At 31.7% G+C, this 21689-nt stretch overlaps 1 protein-coding gene across 2 annotated transcripts; it reads left to right on the top strand.

Moving 5' to 3' along the window:
- Nucleotides 1–8429: 8429 nt before the first annotated feature.
- On the top strand, nucleotides 8430–11993 carry LOC120078059 (Ubiquitin fusion degradation UFD1 family protein). 2 transcript variants are annotated; one of them, XM_039032251.2, is made up of 3 exons: nucleotides 8430–8828; nucleotides 10040–11341; nucleotides 11462–11993. In XM_039032251.2, the coding sequence occupies exons 1-3, from the start codon at nucleotides 8646–8648 to the stop codon at nucleotides 11687–11689; spliced, it is 1713 nt and encodes a 570-aa protein (XP_038888179.1). In that variant the 5' UTR covers nucleotides 8430–8645; the 3' UTR covers nucleotides 11690–11993. The 2 variants fall into 2 exon arrangements, with proteins under 2 accessions (XP_038888179.1, XP_038888180.1); XM_039032252.2 differs by lacking the exon at nucleotides 8430–8828 and adding an exon at nucleotides 8841–9198 and having other exon boundaries at nucleotides 10074–11341.
- Nucleotides 11994–21689: the final 9696 nt, after the last annotated feature.

Genomic DNA, 21689 nt, shown 5'->3' with positions numbered 1-21689 from the left:
AATTATATCATATATAATCAAAATCCCTCGTGTCAATTTGAATATTTCAAACTGACCCAAAAACTGATTCTCGATTTTATCCAAGCTACCTAGGGGACCTTATGGACCTATGGCTCGAAGCTCCAACAGTACATGAATAGTTGACTAAACTCTTTAGCCATGAGATCCACCATCCGTTAACTGTCAGGCATTCCACTAAAGACCAACATTTGAACTCTTCTTACCACAGATATATTTCTATGATATAATCAATCATAAGTACGACGACCCTTCACAGATGCTCGTAAGTACAACTAGGCCAATTTACCGTTTTGCCTCAGTAGTTACATCTCATTCCTTAAGTACCACTGATTCTTCTAATGAACAATACAACATAGTCCAACTATGTGTGAACACCTCTCGGGTCAAGAGAAGGTGTGTGGCGCCACATCGTTCAAGTCCTGGAATCAGTCCTTAAGGGAGCTATCTATCTACTTGCCCCTGCTTCGGGGAAGGAGTGAATTTCATCTTGTGTAGCTGAGTTCCTTGCTCCCAAATTAGACGAATCCCCAAAATGGTAGGTTTGAGTCAGTGACCTGGCCACTCGCATCCATACAAATCAGGACCGCCCTCAATGGTAGGAGTTCCCAACTCAATCAGGACTGATGTCATGTTACCTATGGTCATCCTAGTGAAGTGAAGTCTCTGCCATGAACGGTGTTATATAACGAGACGTTAACACTTCGTGGTCAGGTCTTATACAAACTCTTTGTATAGAACGCCCCCGCTCGCATGTCCCCTACACGAATGATCAAAATCAGACCATCTATGACAAGTCACAACACTTGTGACCATTCCACAAAGCGGGCCGCATCTTTAGCATTACCAGGATAAGGTTTCCCTCCTATATCCATATACTACAGACCATTTTGGTTATCACTTAAGACATGATCCACTTGTATGTCACCACATACATGGTTAAGTTACATCCAGATAACCAGGGATTTTAGGTTTATTGGTTTATGGTAAAGCAAATAAAACAAACAACTGAGCAAAATCAAGATGTGAAGTAAAATATCATATATTATACAACACAGGCGTTTGTACAAACTGTTTACAAACTACAGGACACGAGACTTTAGGGCATCAACCCCAACATATAGATCCTACATGAATGTTTTATGGAATACAATAGTCAAGCCTCAATCTATCCAAATGAGGTTCGTGACATAAGATGGTAAGTTAAAAGAACAAACTTCACCCCCCAATTCAAACCCCTCGGCCTCAAGAGTGGCCTCATGATAAGAAAACTTTGAATGATCTCCATCAGAGTAGTCATAAAAATCATCAAGTATATTGAAGCTATAGTCATTATCATTAGTCATAAGAAAGAAAATTTCAACCAGCAAGATATAAATGAAAAAAAAAGATGTAAGGAAAAGAAGATCCACCCCAAGGCGATCAAAATCGAGAAGAGTTTTGAAACAAATGAATGGGGCTAAAAGTGATAATATAGAGGATCGAGGCCAAGGATGAGAAAGGAAGTGACTTTATGATGAGGAAACAATAGGCTTGAGAGATTCCCCTTAAAACCAACAAGACGACTTAAGGATCTATTTTTCAAAGTGATATGATACAACAATGAAAAAAATGGGAAGCAAGAAAGGACATGACATGACAATTCAAGGAAAAAAGAATGGCTTGTTTTTGCTAAAAAAAACATAAGGGCATGCAAGAACAATGAGATTTTCTTGAGCATTGTGAAAGGCAATGTAATAGGCTAAAAAAAGGAGAGTTCAAATCTAATGATGTTGATTGAAAGGCAACTAAACTAGTTGGCCTCAATCCATAGCCATCCAAAGAGGGGGCGATATTGAATTCCAATGCAGAAGCATTTTAACATCGTGTCTTTGAATTAGGATTGAGAGAATCACATAATTGATTTTACAGAGAAAGTAAGGTTAAGCATTTAATTTTCTATAGCACAAAAAATTTTACCTTTGAAGTCCAATTTCTTCAAGAAAATCCTCTACATGAACCTTCAGGAACTTGAATGGACACTACCATTAGGGCTTCCTTGCTATGTCTCTTTGTAGGATCACGGATGGTGGGATCCAGATCGACAGGAAAAAAAATTTGAGAGAAGGTTTTTCATTGAGAGATTGAGAGAAAGCAAAGAGATAAGAACAACACCAATGATATTTTTCTATATTTCTGCGATAAAAAGTAGAATCCATCGTGAGGGGAAAATAACCTCCTCACACCCACTCTCCACTCCCCTGCATAACTGTAAGGGAGTTATTTTTTAAATTTAAAATTAATTAATTAATTTAATTAATAAATATATATGAAATCATATCTAATTTAATAAATAATTAAATAAATATTAATTAATTAATTAACTAACTAACTAGCTATTAATTAATCAATATAAATATCACATATTATTTAATCATGCATTTAAATCCTATAAAAATGCATATTTTTCTCTTAGCCTATAGTTTTAATATGAAGCCAATTCATATTAAATTCTACTATATAGTTTTAATATGAATCAAATTCATATTAATTTAATATTCAAATCTTATTCAAATATTATTCTCTCATATTATATAGTTTTAATTATAAATCATATTTATAATTAACTATATACTATAATATATCATTATACATCATACTTTATATTAATCCTTATTAATAAAAAAAAATCTCTAAAATAATTGGAAGAATTCAAATTATTCCAAAATAAAATGATCTTCGTTTTACCCTTAGTGAGCTAGCAGGGGAATCTAATGGATCTACAGATTAGAAGCTCCAATGATTCAAAATTGAATTAATTAAACTCATTAATTAACTTATCTAACATTCATTAATTATGGGTTACTTTACTAAAAACCCACAACTGCACTCTTTATACTATAGGTATATTTTTGGATCTATAGATATAACCAGTCATCAACAAGTCGATCCTTCACGAATTGCTTGTAATTACAGTTAGGTCAAAATTATCATTTTACCTTTGTAGTTACATCTTTCTCCTTAAGTCTCACTGATCCTCTAATGAACAACCTGTTTATGATCTTACCATAAACAAATCCCCTCTCAAGCCAATGAGAGGGAGGGACCACTTGTTCAAGACCCAAAGTCAACACTTAGTTGAGTAATTCATCTACTTTTCCTGAAAGTGGGAAGGTGTGAATTTCATCTTGTGGAGTTATGTTTCCAGCCCCCTACTTAGACAAATCCCTAAAATGGTAGGCTTCTTGAGTCGGCGACACAGGCTACTCTCACCCATATAAATCAAAGGATTGTCTTCATAAACAGAAGTTCATAACCTATTCAGGATTGAGATCAAGTTACCTATGGTCATCCTATGAAATGTTAGTCTCTTCAATTAACAGTGTTATAAAGAAAGAACAAAACATTTCATGGTCCAGTCTTATACAAACTCTTTGTATAGGATACCCCACTCACATGTCTCCACATGAATGATTTGGATCAAATCGTTTGTAATACTTACAACTCTTGTAACATTTACAAAGTGGGTCATATCTGCAATGTCACCAGGATAAGACACCCAACTTTATCTATATATTGCAGACCTTTTAGGTTATTACTTGAACATGATCCACTTGTATGTCTACCACATACTGTTCAAGCTACATAAAATAACTATGGATCTTAGTTTATTGGATTGAGTTAATGCATTCTAAATGTCGAATAAAATAATGCTTATTTTATTAAGTAAATAAGTTTTATTTAAAAAATTACAAAATACAAGATCCACGAGATTTAGGACACTAAATCCAATAGACACGTGACACTAAATAAACTGAAGACCAACGACAGATGGCATGGAAGCAATACAACCATTAGTAACAAAATAGCTGGAGTTGGAAGGGTAGGCCAGGAAGCTGGTTGAATCCTAATAAGATTGGCCAAGCAATATTCCAAATCAGCTCATGACCTAAGGTACACCTTCGGTATAAAAGGCAAAAATTTTTGTTGAGCCTATCCTTGAGGTGGGCCTGACATAGCTGGGTGCTAACTTTGTCATAAGATGGAGAAGCGCATTGGAAAATCGATTGGACCTCAAAAGGGTTTGGCTTGATAGGCCCAACAACCCATAGAAAGTTCTAATTGAGTTTCGCGATGGGGTGGCAAGGAAACCGAAGAGGGAGAATATACTCCCAAGATAGGTTCTTAGGATTAAAACTCAAGGAAAAATAGCCAAGAAAACCGTAAACTCTAACTTGATAGTGGGATAATGTTACAGGGGATTCTAAAACCAAAGGCAAAAGCATTAATCAGGAAGATAAAAGAAAGTGGATTGAGAATCGAATAAATGGGTCGGCCTCATCCCAGTCAAGGTCGAGCCTAAAGGAAGACCCATCAATCGGAGGCCCAAAAGGCCATGTACGATTAGAAGCTTGGACCAGCCCAAGCAAGAAGACCCAATTGATCGGCCTCAATTCGAGCATAATCCAAAGTTCGATGAAAAACTCTAATTAGATAAGGAATATGAGAAAGATCGAAACCTATAAATATATCATTATAATTCCATGTGAGGTAACTTAAACTTCTGACTTCTTCTCTCATTCTAAAATTCTCTTACTAACTTAGACATCAGAGTCATTTTTCTTTGTTTTACAGATCCCCTCTTCCCTAAATTACAAATTTAGGGTTGATGGCATATGAAGGTCAGGGTGTGCTTTCCCTTGGTAAAATTTGATATCAACACATGTAAAAAAATTAGACATTTAAAAGTAGAAGACTAACATTGAATAAGTTTGAAGATACAATAATCAAAATGATTTTTAACACGATTTTTCTTTTAAAATTTTTGTTTGTTTAAGTCATGCCTACTTAGAATCGCTGCAAATATTTAAACACTTGAAAAGTAATTCCAAAGAACTTATTCTAAGCTTAATATAATAAAAGTAATGATGAAAAGTGTTTGGATTGAATCTACAATTTTATTAGTAAATATTGTAATGTATTTTATTTTACATATTATAAATGTCAAACTTAATGAGAAAAAGGAGACTAGGGTTTCATTCTATTAAAAATTACATAATAGATACAAACCTAATGATATATTTATACTAACCAAAAAAAAATTGTCTATTTAATTTCAAACATAATTCAAGTAAGGAATTTTGAATTATATCTAATTCGAATAATATAATCTAACATATATGATAGAAACATTTGATAATTACCGGCATGAAGGAAACATAACTCAATTCATAAAAATAATTATCTCTCTCATAAATTCAACCCTATTGTCACTTATACAATCTTATTATATTATTGTAACATAAATATCTCCTACGAGAAAAAGGGTCCATCTACTATTTAAAAGTGGACTTGTATACCATGTTCTCTAGATTTTTAAAATAAATTTCAAAACATTGAAAATTCTGCAAATTTGTAGAAATGTTAGAGGTAGGAAATTGTTTAGCTCACAGCCCAAGTATTTCAACGATTAGAGGCCCAACTGGTTGAGTTTGAATCAAGTCATATGAGAGTTTGGGTCCAAGAATTAGGTCTCAAGTCCTAAGATCAAAGGCCAAAGGCCTAAAGAATGACCAACTATACCAAAGGAAATACATAAGGAATGATTCACTTAGGGATCGATCATTAGTTCTATAGTCAAAGGTCAAAGTTCTAAGGAACAACGATAACGGATAAGTCCTATGACCAAAAGCTAAAGACTTGAGGAATGACCTATTAAGGGATTGATTTATAAGTCCTATAGAAAAAAGCCAAAGGGCTAAGGAATGACTCGCTAAGGAGTCGATGAAGTCCAAAAGCCAAATGCCTAAAGATTGACCCACTAAGGAGTTGGTCATAAGTCCTATGATCAAAAGCTATTTTGGGCCTTGGGTATGACCATGCAAGAAGAGAAATTGAAGTGTATTGCAGATTTTAGGGTTTGATTTTAAAAAATGGCAAAACCGGTAAATAATAAGATTTATGTCAACTCATATGACAGGCACATGACCACAAATTTTCAAATCCATGTTTTACCCTTGTCTAATTTGTAGCTTTTGTTATTGATGAAATTGCAAATACATGGTAAGTGTAGAATCATAAACAATGAGGTTTTATATAATACTGATATCTTAGTTTTCCACTTTCCCTATAATCGATTCATTTGAAAAATTAAAAATAACCGTCTTCCTCCTCAAAATAACCACTCTTCCTGATTTTGATCACATAGTTAAGGTTCGATGCTATTTTATTATTAATTTAGATTCTATTTAACCACTTTTCATATTAATCTTAGTTGAATTAAATATTCAGATTTTTCTACCAAATTTATATTTTAAATATCCATGTATTATCATATTTCATTTATCTAATCAAATTTCAAATCTATTAAATGTTTGAATTATTTTTCATTATTTTATACATATTTCTAATAAATTAATAAGATATTTTCCCATATTTTTTAAGTTTTAAATTGTTTTGTATATGTTATTAGATTCAATTGTACATATTATTTCATATTTAGTCACTAAGTTAGTTGTTATTTTGATAGTACTTGACTGCCTTTAGTTAGTTTGTATGTCTGAAATATTAAATACAATGTTAGTGTAGAACTTTATTAATAATCAAGATATAAATATAGTGTAAGTGGAGAACTTGATTAATAACCGGTATATAAACACAATGTAATTAGAGAGCTTGATTAATAATCAAATTAACCATATTTTAATCTAACAAGGTAAATTTCAAAACTGAAAAATGACCGCCATTTCGTAATTTTTGCCCTCTTTTGGAATTTAAATTTATTTTTAATATTAAAATTAGATTTTGATAACTAGATCACGAACTAATTTAAACTAAACCAATCTCTTCCTCATTTTTCTCCCCTAATTGATTCAAATTAGCTATTTGTTTTTATTTGATTTAAGCACTTTTCGAAAAATATTAAAAATTAATTAATATTTAATTTGTTTATCACCGTTTGAATTTTAATTTATAATACATCTTCAGATTTTATATTATTTTATTAATTTTTATTATTTTAAATTCAGATTAAATTTTTTTTTATTAATATTCTAATCAGGATTTTACGTAATATTTCATACATATTATCATCTAACAAACTGTATATTTCATTTAAATTTGATCATTTTTTTGTATTTGTTAATTATCTTTTATTCATTGTGATCTTATTATATTATTATATCATTAATTTGACGTTTTGACAAACAAATAAGTATTCATTTTTGTAATCTTGCCTACGAGTTGCTATGCCTCTACAACGAGTTAGGTTTCTTTTTCAGGTTTTGTGGTTGATGAAGTTATAAATAATTGTTGATGCTTATGAAAATGGAATCATGAATAAGTGTAATTGTAAATAAACAAACTCCCTATTTTTCTTCCCAAATTATATTTGAATTTATATTTTATTATCAAATTAGATTTTATCTAATTACTTATCAAATTTTTTTAATCAAAATAAATAAAAACTTACGGTTTTTTTCTCTCCAATTTATATTTGAATAACTAACTTTTGATTTGTTTATATATTTGTTACAAATTCAATTGTATCTAAATATTTTTTTATTATTTTAATCAAATTAATTCAATCTTTTTTTTCTTTATATTTTTAATATTTTCAGTTTTCATGCACAAACACGTAAAAATATTTAAAAGTGTGAATATATATTTTGTTCAGTTTATTATTATTATTATTATTATTATTATTATTTTATTAAATGAAGATAACAAAAAACCCTAAATCTCATCTTCTTCGCTTGATGAATTTTCAACAATGATGTTCGGATTAATAGTGTTTAAAGTTGGCTTTCAAAATCCTATGAGAAAAATGGTCACATGGAATGAAGATGGTAAATTTGGTGTCAAAGGCAATCATACTTCCATTAGTCACATCGTCCCGAAGTTGCAATTCCTTCCCATGGTAAAATCAACTTTGCTTTTCTCCCTCAATCGTTGGAAGGATTAAGGACCATATTCTCCCTCCATCGTTGGAAGGATTAAGGACCATATTGGAGTGTATTTGTTTTGTGGTATTCGTATCTTGCATTTTCGTTTGTACTTAATTTTGTTGTTTTAGGGTAATTTTGTCATTTACTAATTAGTATTTTCTATGATATAAAGTTATTTTGCTATTTTTATAATTTTGAAACATTTTTGCCATTTTTTCAAATGAAACTTTAAAATTTGTTGTTTCTCTCGTCAACATAAGGTAACATAGCCGGATAGCCATTACCTAATCAAATTGAGTATTTTTCGTTGGAGGTTTTGTCCCCGGAGAATTTTGTCATCCCTAGTTTAAATGCTTTAATAAATTTAGAAATTTCTCCTTGATACGCAGCGTTTTGAGACTTGAAATGAGAAATGGGTCGGGCCATCGAATCGAAAAGAAGGGCCCAGAAGGTTCTAGAACCAAGCCCAATTACGACATATCCACCATCCATAGTTGACTGTCAAAAATCCGAATTGGTTTTTCTTCTGGAAGTCGGAAGCTTTCGTCTCCATTTCCTCACCTGAAAATTTCATATATACATTCAAACCTCCAAATCCAACCCCCACAATCTTTGATTTCACCATTTTTTCCGATCGAATTCAAGTTTTACACAGCAAAGAGAGATTCCTTCAGCTACTAAGAGGGCTCAGATTTGAAAGAGATGGATTTCGAGCTTAGAAGGGCGAGAGAGAAGCTCGAGAAGGAGCAGAAGGAGAGGAAGGAGATGGCTAGACGAAAAGTGGAGAGGGAAAGGAAAGCTAAAGAAGAGGCCAGAAAGCTACGAGAAGCCATTGAAGCCGCTCAACTTTCAAGACGACTCGATGCTGCCGACGCCCAAATTAAGGTGCACTCTATAACTGAATTCCTTTTTCTTTTTCTCCCGAGATTGAGTTAATTGCAGAACTCGCATTGGATGTGCCTGTCTTGATGGAATGTTTTGCTTGTGAATGGTGATCGCATACAGATAGATCTTTTGTTTTCTTTCTTTTGTTTCTTGTCTTGCTGAGGAAGCTATTTTGTTCTGTATCGAGACTGCAAACTTTTAAGCATTCTATATCCTTAGATGAATGTGTTATTCTATTATCTATTGATTCGAACTATAATTAGATTTTGTTGTTGTCTGGAGGAATTGAAGCAAGGAAACGTCGTTCTTTCCTTGTATTTGGGTCTTTTGAAATGAACTCGCAATCGCCCAATAACCACAATGGCTGAAGGTATTTCTTGGTGTTTCAAAATTCTTGGCTTTTTGGTTGTGTCTTGGTTGATGTATTCAGGAGGAAGCATTTAGAACACGCCCTCCTTAACGTTCACAACTTAGAAAACTTTTGGTAATCGTGGAATGGGAAAAAGGATTTACTTAAATGTTGACGTGTTTTTGTTGCATCTTTTGTGCTTAACTTGCTTGGCATGATGTTGACACTAATCTGCTAGTTAGGGGGGCAAGCTGACTTCCGAAGTTTTGTTATACGATAGAGAGTTATCTGTAAGGAAAGGGTTATTTCTTGAAACAGGACATTTGAACTCTAATTTCTAGCTTAAAAACTAATTTCACATAATGATCTCTGACTCTATTTCATAGGTTGATAGGAAGAAGGTAAAGAGATGAACACAGTTCTTAATGGTTATTTTAAAGAAATATTGATGTTGTAAGCTGTATGAAAACTAAAAAAGTCCCAGAAAAGTAAATATTCTTGGTTTGGCTTGCCTTCATTGAAACTTGAAAGTCTAAGTTTGGGTTTCAGAGTGCAGAAAAATTGTCCCCTTTGAACGTCTAAACATCTTAACTAAAAGATACATATTGAATGCTTGGTAAAACTCAATAAAATTTGAAAATTCCCGAGGATTAACATATGTTATATAAACTTATATAAAGCTGTAGTTGCATTTGCCATATTTTCATTGTTGTTGAACTTGGACATTTTCCCATATGCTCATTACCTGGTATCGATAATAGGTATGTTGTTGAAATTATGAATTTTGGCCTGTCATCCGTTTTTTACGCATGCATTTTCCACTTTCCCTTTTGAGTTTTGACAAAGGCTCTGAACGTTTCAGGCTGATCTACTAATGGAAGAAACCATGCTTGCAGGAAGAGGAATTACCTTCTACCGTATTTTAGAAGCTATACCTTATCAGGGTAACGGAGACAAGATCAAGCTGCCCCCTTCTGGTTTCACAGAATTGTCTGATCAAGGTGCTTTTGATAAGGGACCTGTGTACTTCCAACTATCAGTAGTTCATCAAGAAGGTCCTTCTGACTCGGACGTTACTGAGGAAAAGACTCGCAGAGCCACCCATTCAGGTGTTTTGGAGTTTACTGCAGAAGAAGGTTTTGTTGAACTACCTCCTCATGTCTGGCGAAATTTATTTCTGGACAACTCTTCAGCAAAGCCATTAGTTGAATTACGTTATGTGTGGCTACCCAAAGGAACCTATGCAAAACTGCAACCAGAAGGTATAGGCTTTTTGGACTTGCCAAATCACAAAGCTATCCTTGAGACAAGTCTTCGTCAGCATGCCACCCTTTCTCAAGGTGACATACTGACTGTTGTCTATGGGGAGCTTACATACAAGTTAAATGTTCTTGAGTTGAAACCATCTTCTAGTATATCCGTTCTAGAAACAGATATTGAGGTTGATATAGTTGGTCCTGATTCACCCTCTGGAACAACGGATGAACGCGTTCTCAAGCTGCTAACTTTTAAGAAGCACGAGTCTGGAATGGTAGAGGAAGGGTGTTATTCATATTACAAGTTCTCTATAGACAATGATATATGGGAAATAATTTCTTCCGGAAATGCTAGAGTCGAAGTAAAGCTCGAAGTGGAGACTAATGATGGAGATACAAACATTTACATTTCAAAGCATCCCCTCATATTTCCTTCTCAGCACCAGCATTCTTGGTCTTCACATGATATTGGTTCAAAGGTCCTAATCCTCAGCTCTAAAGATAAAAACTTTGGGCCTGGTACTTATAGCATTGGAGTGTATGGATTTAAGGGAACTTCGAAGTACCAAATCTCAGTGAGTATCGAGGATGTCACAGACCATAAGGTAGGCAAACAAGAAGTCTCTTCATCAATATTTACAGATCAGGATACCGTAGAATGTTGGAATTGCAAGCATTACATACCCAGTCGAACTATAGCTTTGCACGAAGCTTATTGCAGCAGACACAACATTGTTTGCCAGCACACTAACTGTGGCGTGGTCCTTAGAGTCGAAGAGGCAAAGAACCATGTGCATTGTGACAAATGTGGACAAGCTCTTCAGAAAAGCGAGATGGAGAAACACAACAAGGTGTTCCATGTACCACTCAAATGTGCTTGTGGACTAGTCCTTGAGAAAGAAGAGATGGTAAGCAACTAATCTTTTGTGCTCCTCCTGATGGATCTTTCTTGTTTCATTTCTCAAGGTCTTGATGTGCTAAGATCTCCTTGATGGTATTCTGAGAGATGTCCAATGTATTTTTGACAGGTACAACATCAAGCATCGATTTGCCCACTACGCCTTATAACGTGTCAGTTCTGTGGTGACATGGTTCAAGCTGGAAGTTCTGCTATGGACATCCGAGATAGACTGAGAGGTCTGTCTGAGCATGAAAGCATTTGTGGATCTAGAACAGCATCATGTGATTCTTGTGGACGTTCAGTGATGTTGAAGGAGATGGACATTCATCAAATTGCTGTTCATCAAAAGAGCTGATTTCTGCTGTAGCAGCCCACAGGAGTCAGGAGCTGTGTGACATATTGTTATAGTGGCCGAAGATTATCAGCGATGCAATCGAAACCGTCAAATAAATTGGTGAGTTAAAAGATATTATGTGTTGCAATGGTTCCATTGAGTTTAATTATTATTCTTTGTACATTTGACCCCAGCGAAGAATTTAGAGATTGTTATTGATATCATGAAATTATTGTATAATAGTGCTTGGAATTTAATGTACAGTTATGGTTGTAACTCGGCAAGATGCAAGTTTGAATAATCAAATGAAACCGTTGAAGAAAAATGCAAAGAAATTCAATCTAATTTGATTAGATTGGAATATAAAACGTGGATGTTAAAACACTTAAACACTGTCATTCTCAATGAAGAAAAACATCATGTCAACTGTTGTGTCTACTAGTAATAAATATTTGATAAATTCATGTTCATGGTTAGCAAAACTATGGTAGATCTATGGATTTGAGATTTGGATTAGGTTGCATTTAGATTCTTGGCTTTTAAACATTGATGGGAGAAAATATGTTTAATTTTAGATTTTCAGTTTATCATTTTGGTCTTTCTATCGAATTTCGACGTGCCAAGAGAAGAAGTAAAGAGGAAGTGGAAAGAGCGGAATGGAAGGAGAGAGAGACAAAAAGAAAAAGAAGAGAAAAGGACAGATATTGTGAGGATGGAGATGAAGGAGATGTATGAGAAAGGGAATGAAAGGGGAAGTAAGGGAAGGGAGGGAATGCGAGGAAAAAAATGTTTTAAACGATAAAATTATTATTTTTTTTTAAATATATCAAAATATTAGTATTTATTAGTGGTAGGTCGCGATAGATTATGATAGACTTTTATCTAAGATTTATATCACTCAAGTGACATTTTATTATATTTATAAATAAGTTGGTTTATTTTTCTTTATTTGAAAAAAATTTAGAAAATGTTAAAAAAAAATTAAAAAATTTTTTTTAAAGGAAATCGTTCAGGTTACCCTAGTGAGGCCTTAATTTTATAAAAAATAAATGATAAAATTATACAAAACACTTCTAAATTTCATACTTTGTGTAAAAGCTATTTTTGAACTTTAAAAGTTTATAGAGATTTTTACACAAAACATCCTCTTTAGGCGATCTAAAGTACTCTAATTAGATTAATTACAAAGATAAGCATGTATGCAATAAAACAAGAAAAAGGAAAATAGAATACAACTTTTGTAGTTTTTGAATCTTCTCCAAATTAGCTCCAATCCAGGATGTTAGGATCCGGTGAATGACTAATTTGGAGAGGAAAAATGCTAAAGCTTTGAGAGAAAAAAAAAATGAGATTATCACATAATCTCATCAAAACTCATTATGGCCAAGAGTTCTTCAAAAACAATAAATACTCCCTTTTAAAGATTATTACATGTAAACATGTAATTTTGAGTTTGATGAGAATTTGACACTCGAAAATCCATTAACTCAAAGTGGGCTGTAGTGGGACAAGTGCCTTCAAATGAAGACAACACTTAATTATGCAAAAGTTGACATTTCCATCTTTCTACTTGGTCAAAGTTTGATTCTTAAAGTCCAAAGTCAACACATTTGACTTATTAACTATCAAAAATCAAAAGTCAACAATTTGACTTCTATTGCATTTTTGACCTAGTCAACAATAAGACTTTTAATACAATTTTGACCAATTTTATTTAATTTCAAAATTAATCATAATAATCAATTTTAAAATTAAATTAATATTAAATAATTAATTAAACAATTTAATTAATTTAATTTAATACTAAATCCAACATTTATCCCAATTTATATGAATCCCTATTCATAATCTTGATATTTAAATCTTATTTAAATATCTCTTACTTTCTCTCTTTATGTTTAATTAATAATTAAACATTAGGTTAAATATATCGTATATATTTAACGCTTTGCTCCAAAAATCGAATTTGAATACTTCAAATTCGTTCATCACATTGATCTAAGGTTTAGTCCCATATGAGCTAGTAGGGGGACCTCATGGACCTATAGATCATGGGCTCCAACGATCCGCGATTAACTGGCTAAACTCTTAACCTAATTAACTACTATCCTTAAAAGCGGGTAGGAGTGAATTTCGTCTTGCACCTTATGTCCCCAACTATCTACCCGGTCTTACCTCTAAAATGAGAGGCTTATTGAGCTGGTGCTATTGAGCCAACCCTCACCATGTAAATCTAAGGATAATCCCGAATAAACAAGAGTTCATAGTCAACTCAAGATTAAGGTCAAGTTACCTAGGTAATCGCTTTGAAATAATTAGTCTTAAACAGTAAACAACATTATAAAGTAAGAGTGACTTAATTCTTGGTCCAATCTTATGCAAATCATTGCATATGACGTCTTCACTCCTCATGTCAATACAAGAACGAATCAGGATCACTTTGTTCGTAGCACTTTACAACAAATTGTAACAACTACAGAGTGAGTCGCATCCAGTAGTGATACTAGAATAAGGTATGTAACCTTATTCATATACTATAGACAGTTTTGGCTATTTATTGAACTTGATCCACTCTTATGTCTCTCCATAAAGTTCATGTATTCAAAAAATAGCCATGGATCTTTAGTTTATTGGATTTAGACTTTACAAGTGCAATTCACATATTTAACAATAGTTTTATTGAATAAACGTCAATAACATCTTTATTGATAATAGAATATGTTTCACATTACAAACTGCGAGTTTTAGGACATACAACCCAACAAATTCCCACTTAGACTAAAATTCCAGTGGCTTTTACATATATATACAAATATATATACAATGTTGAGTAATGAAAGAATAAATACAATAAACTAGGGCATTAGAGACTTAGTACTTCTCCCACTTACCCTGTTCTATCTATTTCGCAATCCTAGTCCCACTAGGTGACCCTCGAACACTTTAGCCGAGAGGGTCTTTGTAAATGGATCAGCCAAGTTATCTTTAGAGGCAATCTGCATGACAATCACGTCTCCTCAGTGTACATACTCAGCTTTTATGGTGGAGTTAGCAATACAACTTTACTTCATACTCCTCCACACTATAGCTCCTGTGTTCAGAGTGAATACTGACCCCGAAGTAGATTTCCTAGAATCTATATCGGTTTGAAAGTCAAAATCAGTGTATCCAGTAAGGATCAGATCCTTAGCACCATGCATGAGCATATACTCCCTCATTAGCCAAAGATACTTGAGGATGTTTTTAACAGCAGTCCAATGATCATATCCAGGATTGGACTGATATCTGTTGACAATTCCAATTGCATAGCATATGCTGGGATGAGTACACAACATGACATACATTAAACTCCTTACTGTTGATGTATATGGAATTTCTCCACTAACTTGGTCAAAGTTTGACTCTCAAAGTCCAAAGTCAACAAATTTCACTTTTTGACTTTCAAAAGTCAAAAGTCAACAATTTGATTTCCATGCATTTCAAAAGTCTAAACTTTCTTAATGATGAAGAAAGAAACTACATTTATTATAGACAGAAGAAGATGTATTGAATATGATTTTTTCATATTTTTAAATGGGGAGAGAAAATGCATTTATTTGTTGAGAATTTTCACTTTATTTAATTTAATTGGAGAGAGAAAATACATTTAATGAAGTTTTATTTTTTATTTTCATTGGTTTTACTTTTTTTTTTTGTGAATTCATGAATATTTAAAGTATACCTCAGAATATTTTATTAGGTATTTGAAAATATTCTAACCAAATATATGAAATATACCACAATATATAAATTAGAGATTGATTCAATGCTTAACATAAATCACCGTATAATCTAGTATATGAAATATATCATGATAAATAAATAATATTAGCTTAATGTTTGACATAAATCGCAGTATATATCATAAATTTCATTTACAATATATATATTCATTTAAGTAATCAGAAATCCCAACACATCAAAATTTGTATATATCACAATACAATAAAATCTTTTTTTAAAAAAAAAAAAACTCTCAATTAATTTTTATATTCTAACAAATACCTTAAACATTGTCAATATATCTTGGAACATATACAAAATTAAGATCAGTAGATATTACAATATACAAAATTAAGAGTATATATTGTTTGATTGAATTTTTTATCAGTTATCGCACAAAATATAAATCACATATTGACTTAATATTCAAACATAAATCATAGTATATATCAAATAAACAATGGTATATACAATAGTATATAATTCACATATATCAAGTAAAGGAATGCATATTCCCTTGAAGGTTTATAACATATATATTTAGGGTTTTAAAAAAAAAAAAAGTTCTCCCCAGTCTTGGTGTGGTAGATCTGTATAGGTGGCATAAACAAAGTTCATCGTCATCTATCCATCTTCATATGGGGGTTTATAACACATAACCATCCATATTCATCTCTTATTCTTTTTCAGCCATGGCTGCCATGGATCTGTATAGGCGGCTGAATCTTGGTGCGCAACACAAACAAAGGGAGCAAACCGCGAATGGAAGAGAGAATTAACGAGAAGACGATTAGCGGGTTACCTCGACGACCCGCGGTCGGCGATCAGAAGTCGTTGATGATGGAAAATGGTTGATGAATGAGGACTAATAGTTGATTCTGACGAGCGAATGATTGATGAGCGAGGATGAATGGTGCGAGGCAGACTGGCGAACGACGGTCGAATCTAACGGGCAAACAGTGGACTGGTAAACTGCGACGCTAGCGGTCGATCGAATCCAACGGGTGAACGATGGCAGCGGAGGGGTGTGAAATCGCTAGAAGGAGAAAAGAGAGGAAGGAGGAAAGAGAAAAGAGAGTGAGGAGGAAGGAGAAAGGAGAAAAAAGAGGGAAGAGTCAATAACTTTTCTGTTTTAAAAAGAAACATTAATGGGCGTGATGCCCTAAGCTTGTGCATGGAGGAGAGAGAGTCACGGTTATATATATATATATATATTTGTGTGTGGGACCAAGGACTAAATTGTAAATAACACATTTGTAGAAAAACAAAATCCAATAGGTCTTTTTTGTAAAAAAAAAAGAATGAAATGTTCAAGACATTAATATAATATATTCCCCATTTTAAGGCATTTTATGTCAAAGCCCCAAGTTTCAAAAGTAAAGTTTCCAAAAAAAGAGTTAAAAAATACAGCTATTGTTAGTTTTGGATAGAAATTGGTTTTTTTTTTTTTTTTTTTGGTTAAAAATATACTTGAACTTTCAAAATTTTCAAAAATACTCTAGAACTTAAAAGAAAATTAAAAAATACTCTTAAACTTTTAAAAAAGGAAAAAGTACCTTTAAATTTTTAATTAAAATATTATTTTTGTTAGTATATGAATAGAAATGGATGATATCAACTTACTTATCTATTTTTCCTCTTTTTTCCTCTCTTTTTCAATTTCATCTTACTTCCACTTTTATTTACTCTTTTGACATTTGTTTATCTTAAAAAAAATAAAGTAAATAAAATTGCCAAATCAGCTAAAGTATATAGACTATAATAAGAAGAAAAATAATGGAAGCACTAATTAATTTTAGGATTTAAATGTGTTAATAAAGTTGTATGTTGATAGTGGCACATGCTTCAATAGCTAAATATATTTTATTTTAGTTTAAATCCTATTTTGGTCTTTGAACTTGATTCTTGTTCTATTTAGATCCTTAAATCTCACGAGTGTTTATTCTAGTCCTTAGACTTTTAAAAAGTGCTAACTTTGGTCCCTACAATCAACATTCTGTTAACTAACATAATGATGAGATGACTTATATTTTGGATAACTAGGTTGCCAAATAAGTTAAGCTATGCTAAAAAATCTAGAGATTCAATTTTCAATTAGGTGGTAAAGTGATTTTTCATAAATTTTGAAAGTCATTTTGTGTCCAAGATTTTGTTTGTTCCCCATTTTGACACGTTGTTACTTATATTTTACTTCATCTTCATCACGCTCAACCCATGTTAGATGCAATTTGATCCTTAAACATATTTCATCTTTAAAGAGTTAATATAATCTTAATAATAGAGACCAAAATAAATACTTTCTAAAAGTTCAGGGACTAAAATTGACGTTTTAAAAAGTTCAAGGACAAAAATAGAATAAGACTCAAAGTTCAGGGATCAAAATAGGATTTAAACCATTTTATTTTTATATTTGACTATTTATCGTTCTTGTATGTTTATGGTATCTTGATTTTTTAATTTTGTGATATGTTTTAACTTAAAGTTTTTGTTTTTATTTTGATTGCTGAAAAAATTAGTGTAAGAATTGGATAAATATGAGAAAAATGAGAGTTTTATTTGAAAAACAAAATGAAGATATCTATGACCTCGTTTAATAACCATTTGATTTTTTGTTTTTGTTTTTTGAAAATTAAACTTATAAACATTACTTCCACCTCCAAATTTATTTTTTAGTTATCTACTTTTTACCAATAATTTAAAAAATCAAGCCAATATTTGAAAACTAAAAGAATTAGCTTTTAAAAAATTGTTTTTTAGAATTTGGATATTTGGCTAAAAATTTAATCATTGTACTTGAGAAAGATGCACAACAGGAAATGGGAAGGAAATAGACTTAATTTTTAAAACCAAAAAACAAAAAATGAAATGATTACCAAACAGGGCCTGTATAATCCGTTATAAAATTAGTTCTTTTCGAACTCAAGAAAACTTCGAACAATTTGATCACTATATTAATGATGGAAACATTTTAAATTTTTTTCTTTTTAATTTTAGAGTTATTTTTGTAACGAGGTATTAACGATTTTTTGTCATATATTAAAGTAAGGGCATTTTTTATTTTATTTTTATATCTTAAGTCTTTTTTTTATACTTTTGAAAGTTGAAAGGTATTTTTGAAACGAAAAACTAACGGTTTCATCCAAAGTTAATGATAAGAGTAGTTTTGAAAGTTTAAGGGTATTTTTGAAAATTTTGATAAGACAAAGTTCAGGCACATGTTATGTTCTTTTTTTTTTTTTTTTTTTACATAATTTAGTATTTAAAAAAAACCAACTCTATAACAAAATTATTATCAAATAGGGTATTAATAGCAAAGTCTTTTTTTTACTCGTGGATAAAATTTGTACGTTATTCTAAATATTATAATAATAAATAGATGTTCATTGCTTAGTGTCCCAAAAGTCATATGTCACCCTTCATATTGTCCATGTGTCTTTGTAGTTATCCATGCTTGGTGTCCATGTAAGTCCACATCTTATTTGCCACTTTGCCTATAAATAGTGGTATTTGGTGGATCTTAAAATGACACACCCATTGGTAAGAAATCCACTTCAAATTCCACTAGATTTTCTATTATCCAATTTTATAATTTTAGTTATTTCATGATTTTAGTTATTTTAATTATATTTTATTATTATTATATTATATTTTCTCCATATTCGAATTCTCGTTTGCTCCTCAATTTCACAACACATTATCAACATAAGCTCCTATCGTTTTCTCCACTAAAGGTAGGTCCTAAATGTATGTCGGTTTTCCCTCTTCGTTATAATTAATAAATTAAATTTTATTTTTCATATTTAGTACATATTAAATTTCTAATATAAATACAATATTTTGTGATAGTGTTGCCATGAAAAACCTTACAAAATTAGAATTCGAAGCCTTTGACATTTGATAATAATTATTTTTCATGGGTGTCGATGTCGAAATTCACCTGGATGCTATGAACTTGAAAGAAACAATTAAATAAGGAAATCCGACATCCAGTCAGGACAAAACAAATGCTATGATTTTCCTTCGTCATCATCTCCACGAGGGGGATTAAAAATGAAATATCTTACAATAAAAGATCTCGTATCTTGTGGAAAAATTTGAAAGAAAGGTATGATCATCAAAGGACAGTTATTCTTCCTAAAGCTCGTTATGAGTGGACGTATTTAAGGCTACAAGATTTTAAATCAGTAAGTGATTATAATTCTGCATTATTTAAAATTAGTTCAAAATTGTTGTTAAGTGGAGAAAAAATTACTGATGCTCTATATTTCATGTCTCGAATATACTCCTGCAGCAGCAATATCGAGAGAAAAGTTTTAAACAATATTCTGAATTAATTTCGTATCTTCTTGAGGCCGAACAAAATAGCAAGTTATTGATGAAAAATCATGAATCTTGACCAACCGAAACGACACCATTTCCTGAAGTGAATGCTATGAATTTTAATAATAATCGTGATCGAGGTCATGGTCACGGTCGAGGTCGTGACCGTGGCAGAGGAAGAAATAATTATTATTTTTGTATTGGTCGTTCTAATCATTTAAATTTTAAAAGAACTATACAAAATGATGATCACAAAGGAAAAACTCCACAAGATAAAAGTTCAAAGAGTGTTGAAAATAAATACTTTCGATGCGGAATGACTGAACATTGGTCATGTACCTGTCGTACGTCAAAATACTTAGTTGACCTCTATCAAGCCTCTCTGAAGGAAAAAGAGAAAAAAACTTTGCATACCAAGATAATGACATATTTGACCTATCCTATATGACAGATTTAGATGTGATGGACTTCTTTGAATCTCCTGAAGAGAAGATTAGCATAGTTGGTGGCACATCAAGTGTTTCTTTTGACTTTGAGAATATCTATACTTAATGTTGTTGTTTTCTTTTATCCATCTTTATATATATATTTTTTTTAGTAACTTTTGTATATTTTAAGAGTTGTTTTTCTTATTGTAATTATTTTCTTTTAATGAAGAAACATAGATCATTTTCATATGTTGAATGTTTAAAAAATGAGCAAAGAAGATATATGTCTGGCAAACGGTGCAACTACACATACAATACTTACAAATAAAAAATACTTTTCCAAATTAACAATGCTGAAAGCAAAAGTAAATATAATATCAGGTTCTGCAAATTTGATTGAAGGTTTTGGAAAAAAAATATTATTTTGCCTCGAGGAACAAAATTTACAATTGACAATGCATTGTTCTCTAGTCAATCAAAGAGAAATATTCTAAGTTTTAAAGATATACGTTGCAATGGTTATCATATTGAGACTGATAGTAAGAATAATGTGGAATATCTATATATCATATCCACTATCTCAAATGAAAAACATATATTGGAAAAATTATCTGCTTTATCTTCTGGATTGTACCATATTGATATACGAGTAATTGAAACATATGCAATAATGAACCTGAAGGTCATGAATCCAGACATATTTATAATTTGACATGACCGATTGGGTCATCTAGGATCTATAATGATGAGAAAAATCATAGAGAGTTCAAATGAACACCCATTGAAGAACCAAAAGATTCTTCAATCTAAAAAAATATCATGTGATGTTTGCTTTCAAAACAAATTAATAATTAGACTATAACTAGCTAAAGTGAAGACTGAATCAGATTACTTACTCAAATAATTAAGTTAAGAATACAATTTCTTGATTATATAATTAAGACCATTCGTCTTGATAATGCGGGTGAATTTATATCCCAAGCTTTTGATAAATATTGTATGTCAATTGAGATAAGTGTTGAACATCTCGTAACTCATGTTCATACACAAAATGGTTTAGTAGAATCATTCATAAAACGTTTGCAATTAATTTCAAGACCATTACTTATGAGAGTTAAGCTTCATTCATCTGTATGGGGACATGTTATTTTGCATGAAGCGTCACTTGTATGCATTAGGCCAGTAGCTTATCATAAGTACTCACGATTACAATTAGTTTATGGTCATGAGCCAAATATTTCTCATCTGAAAATTTTTGGATGTGCAGTATATGTTCCAATTGCTCCACCACAACACACTAAGATGAGTATTTAAAAGAGGCTGGGAATATATATTGGATATGATTCCCCAACAATTATCAAATATCTTGAACTCTTGACAGATGTATTTACTGCATGATTTGCTGATTGTCATTTTAATGAGACAAATTTTCCAACATTAGGAGATTAAGAAGTTGGAAAAAGAAATTGAAATGTATCGTTATTGTCTCATTTAGATCCTTATACAGATCA

This window comes from Benincasa hispida, chromosome 5, assembly GCF_027475165.1.
Source record: "Benincasa hispida cultivar pf3 chromosome 5, pf3_genome.v1.1, whole genome shotgun sequence".
Classification (NCBI taxonomy): Eukaryota; Viridiplantae; Streptophyta; class Magnoliopsida; order Cucurbitales; family Cucurbitaceae; genus Benincasa; species Benincasa hispida.
Note: the sequence above shows the minus strand (reverse complement) of the source record. Positions and strands in the feature narration are given on the sequence as shown.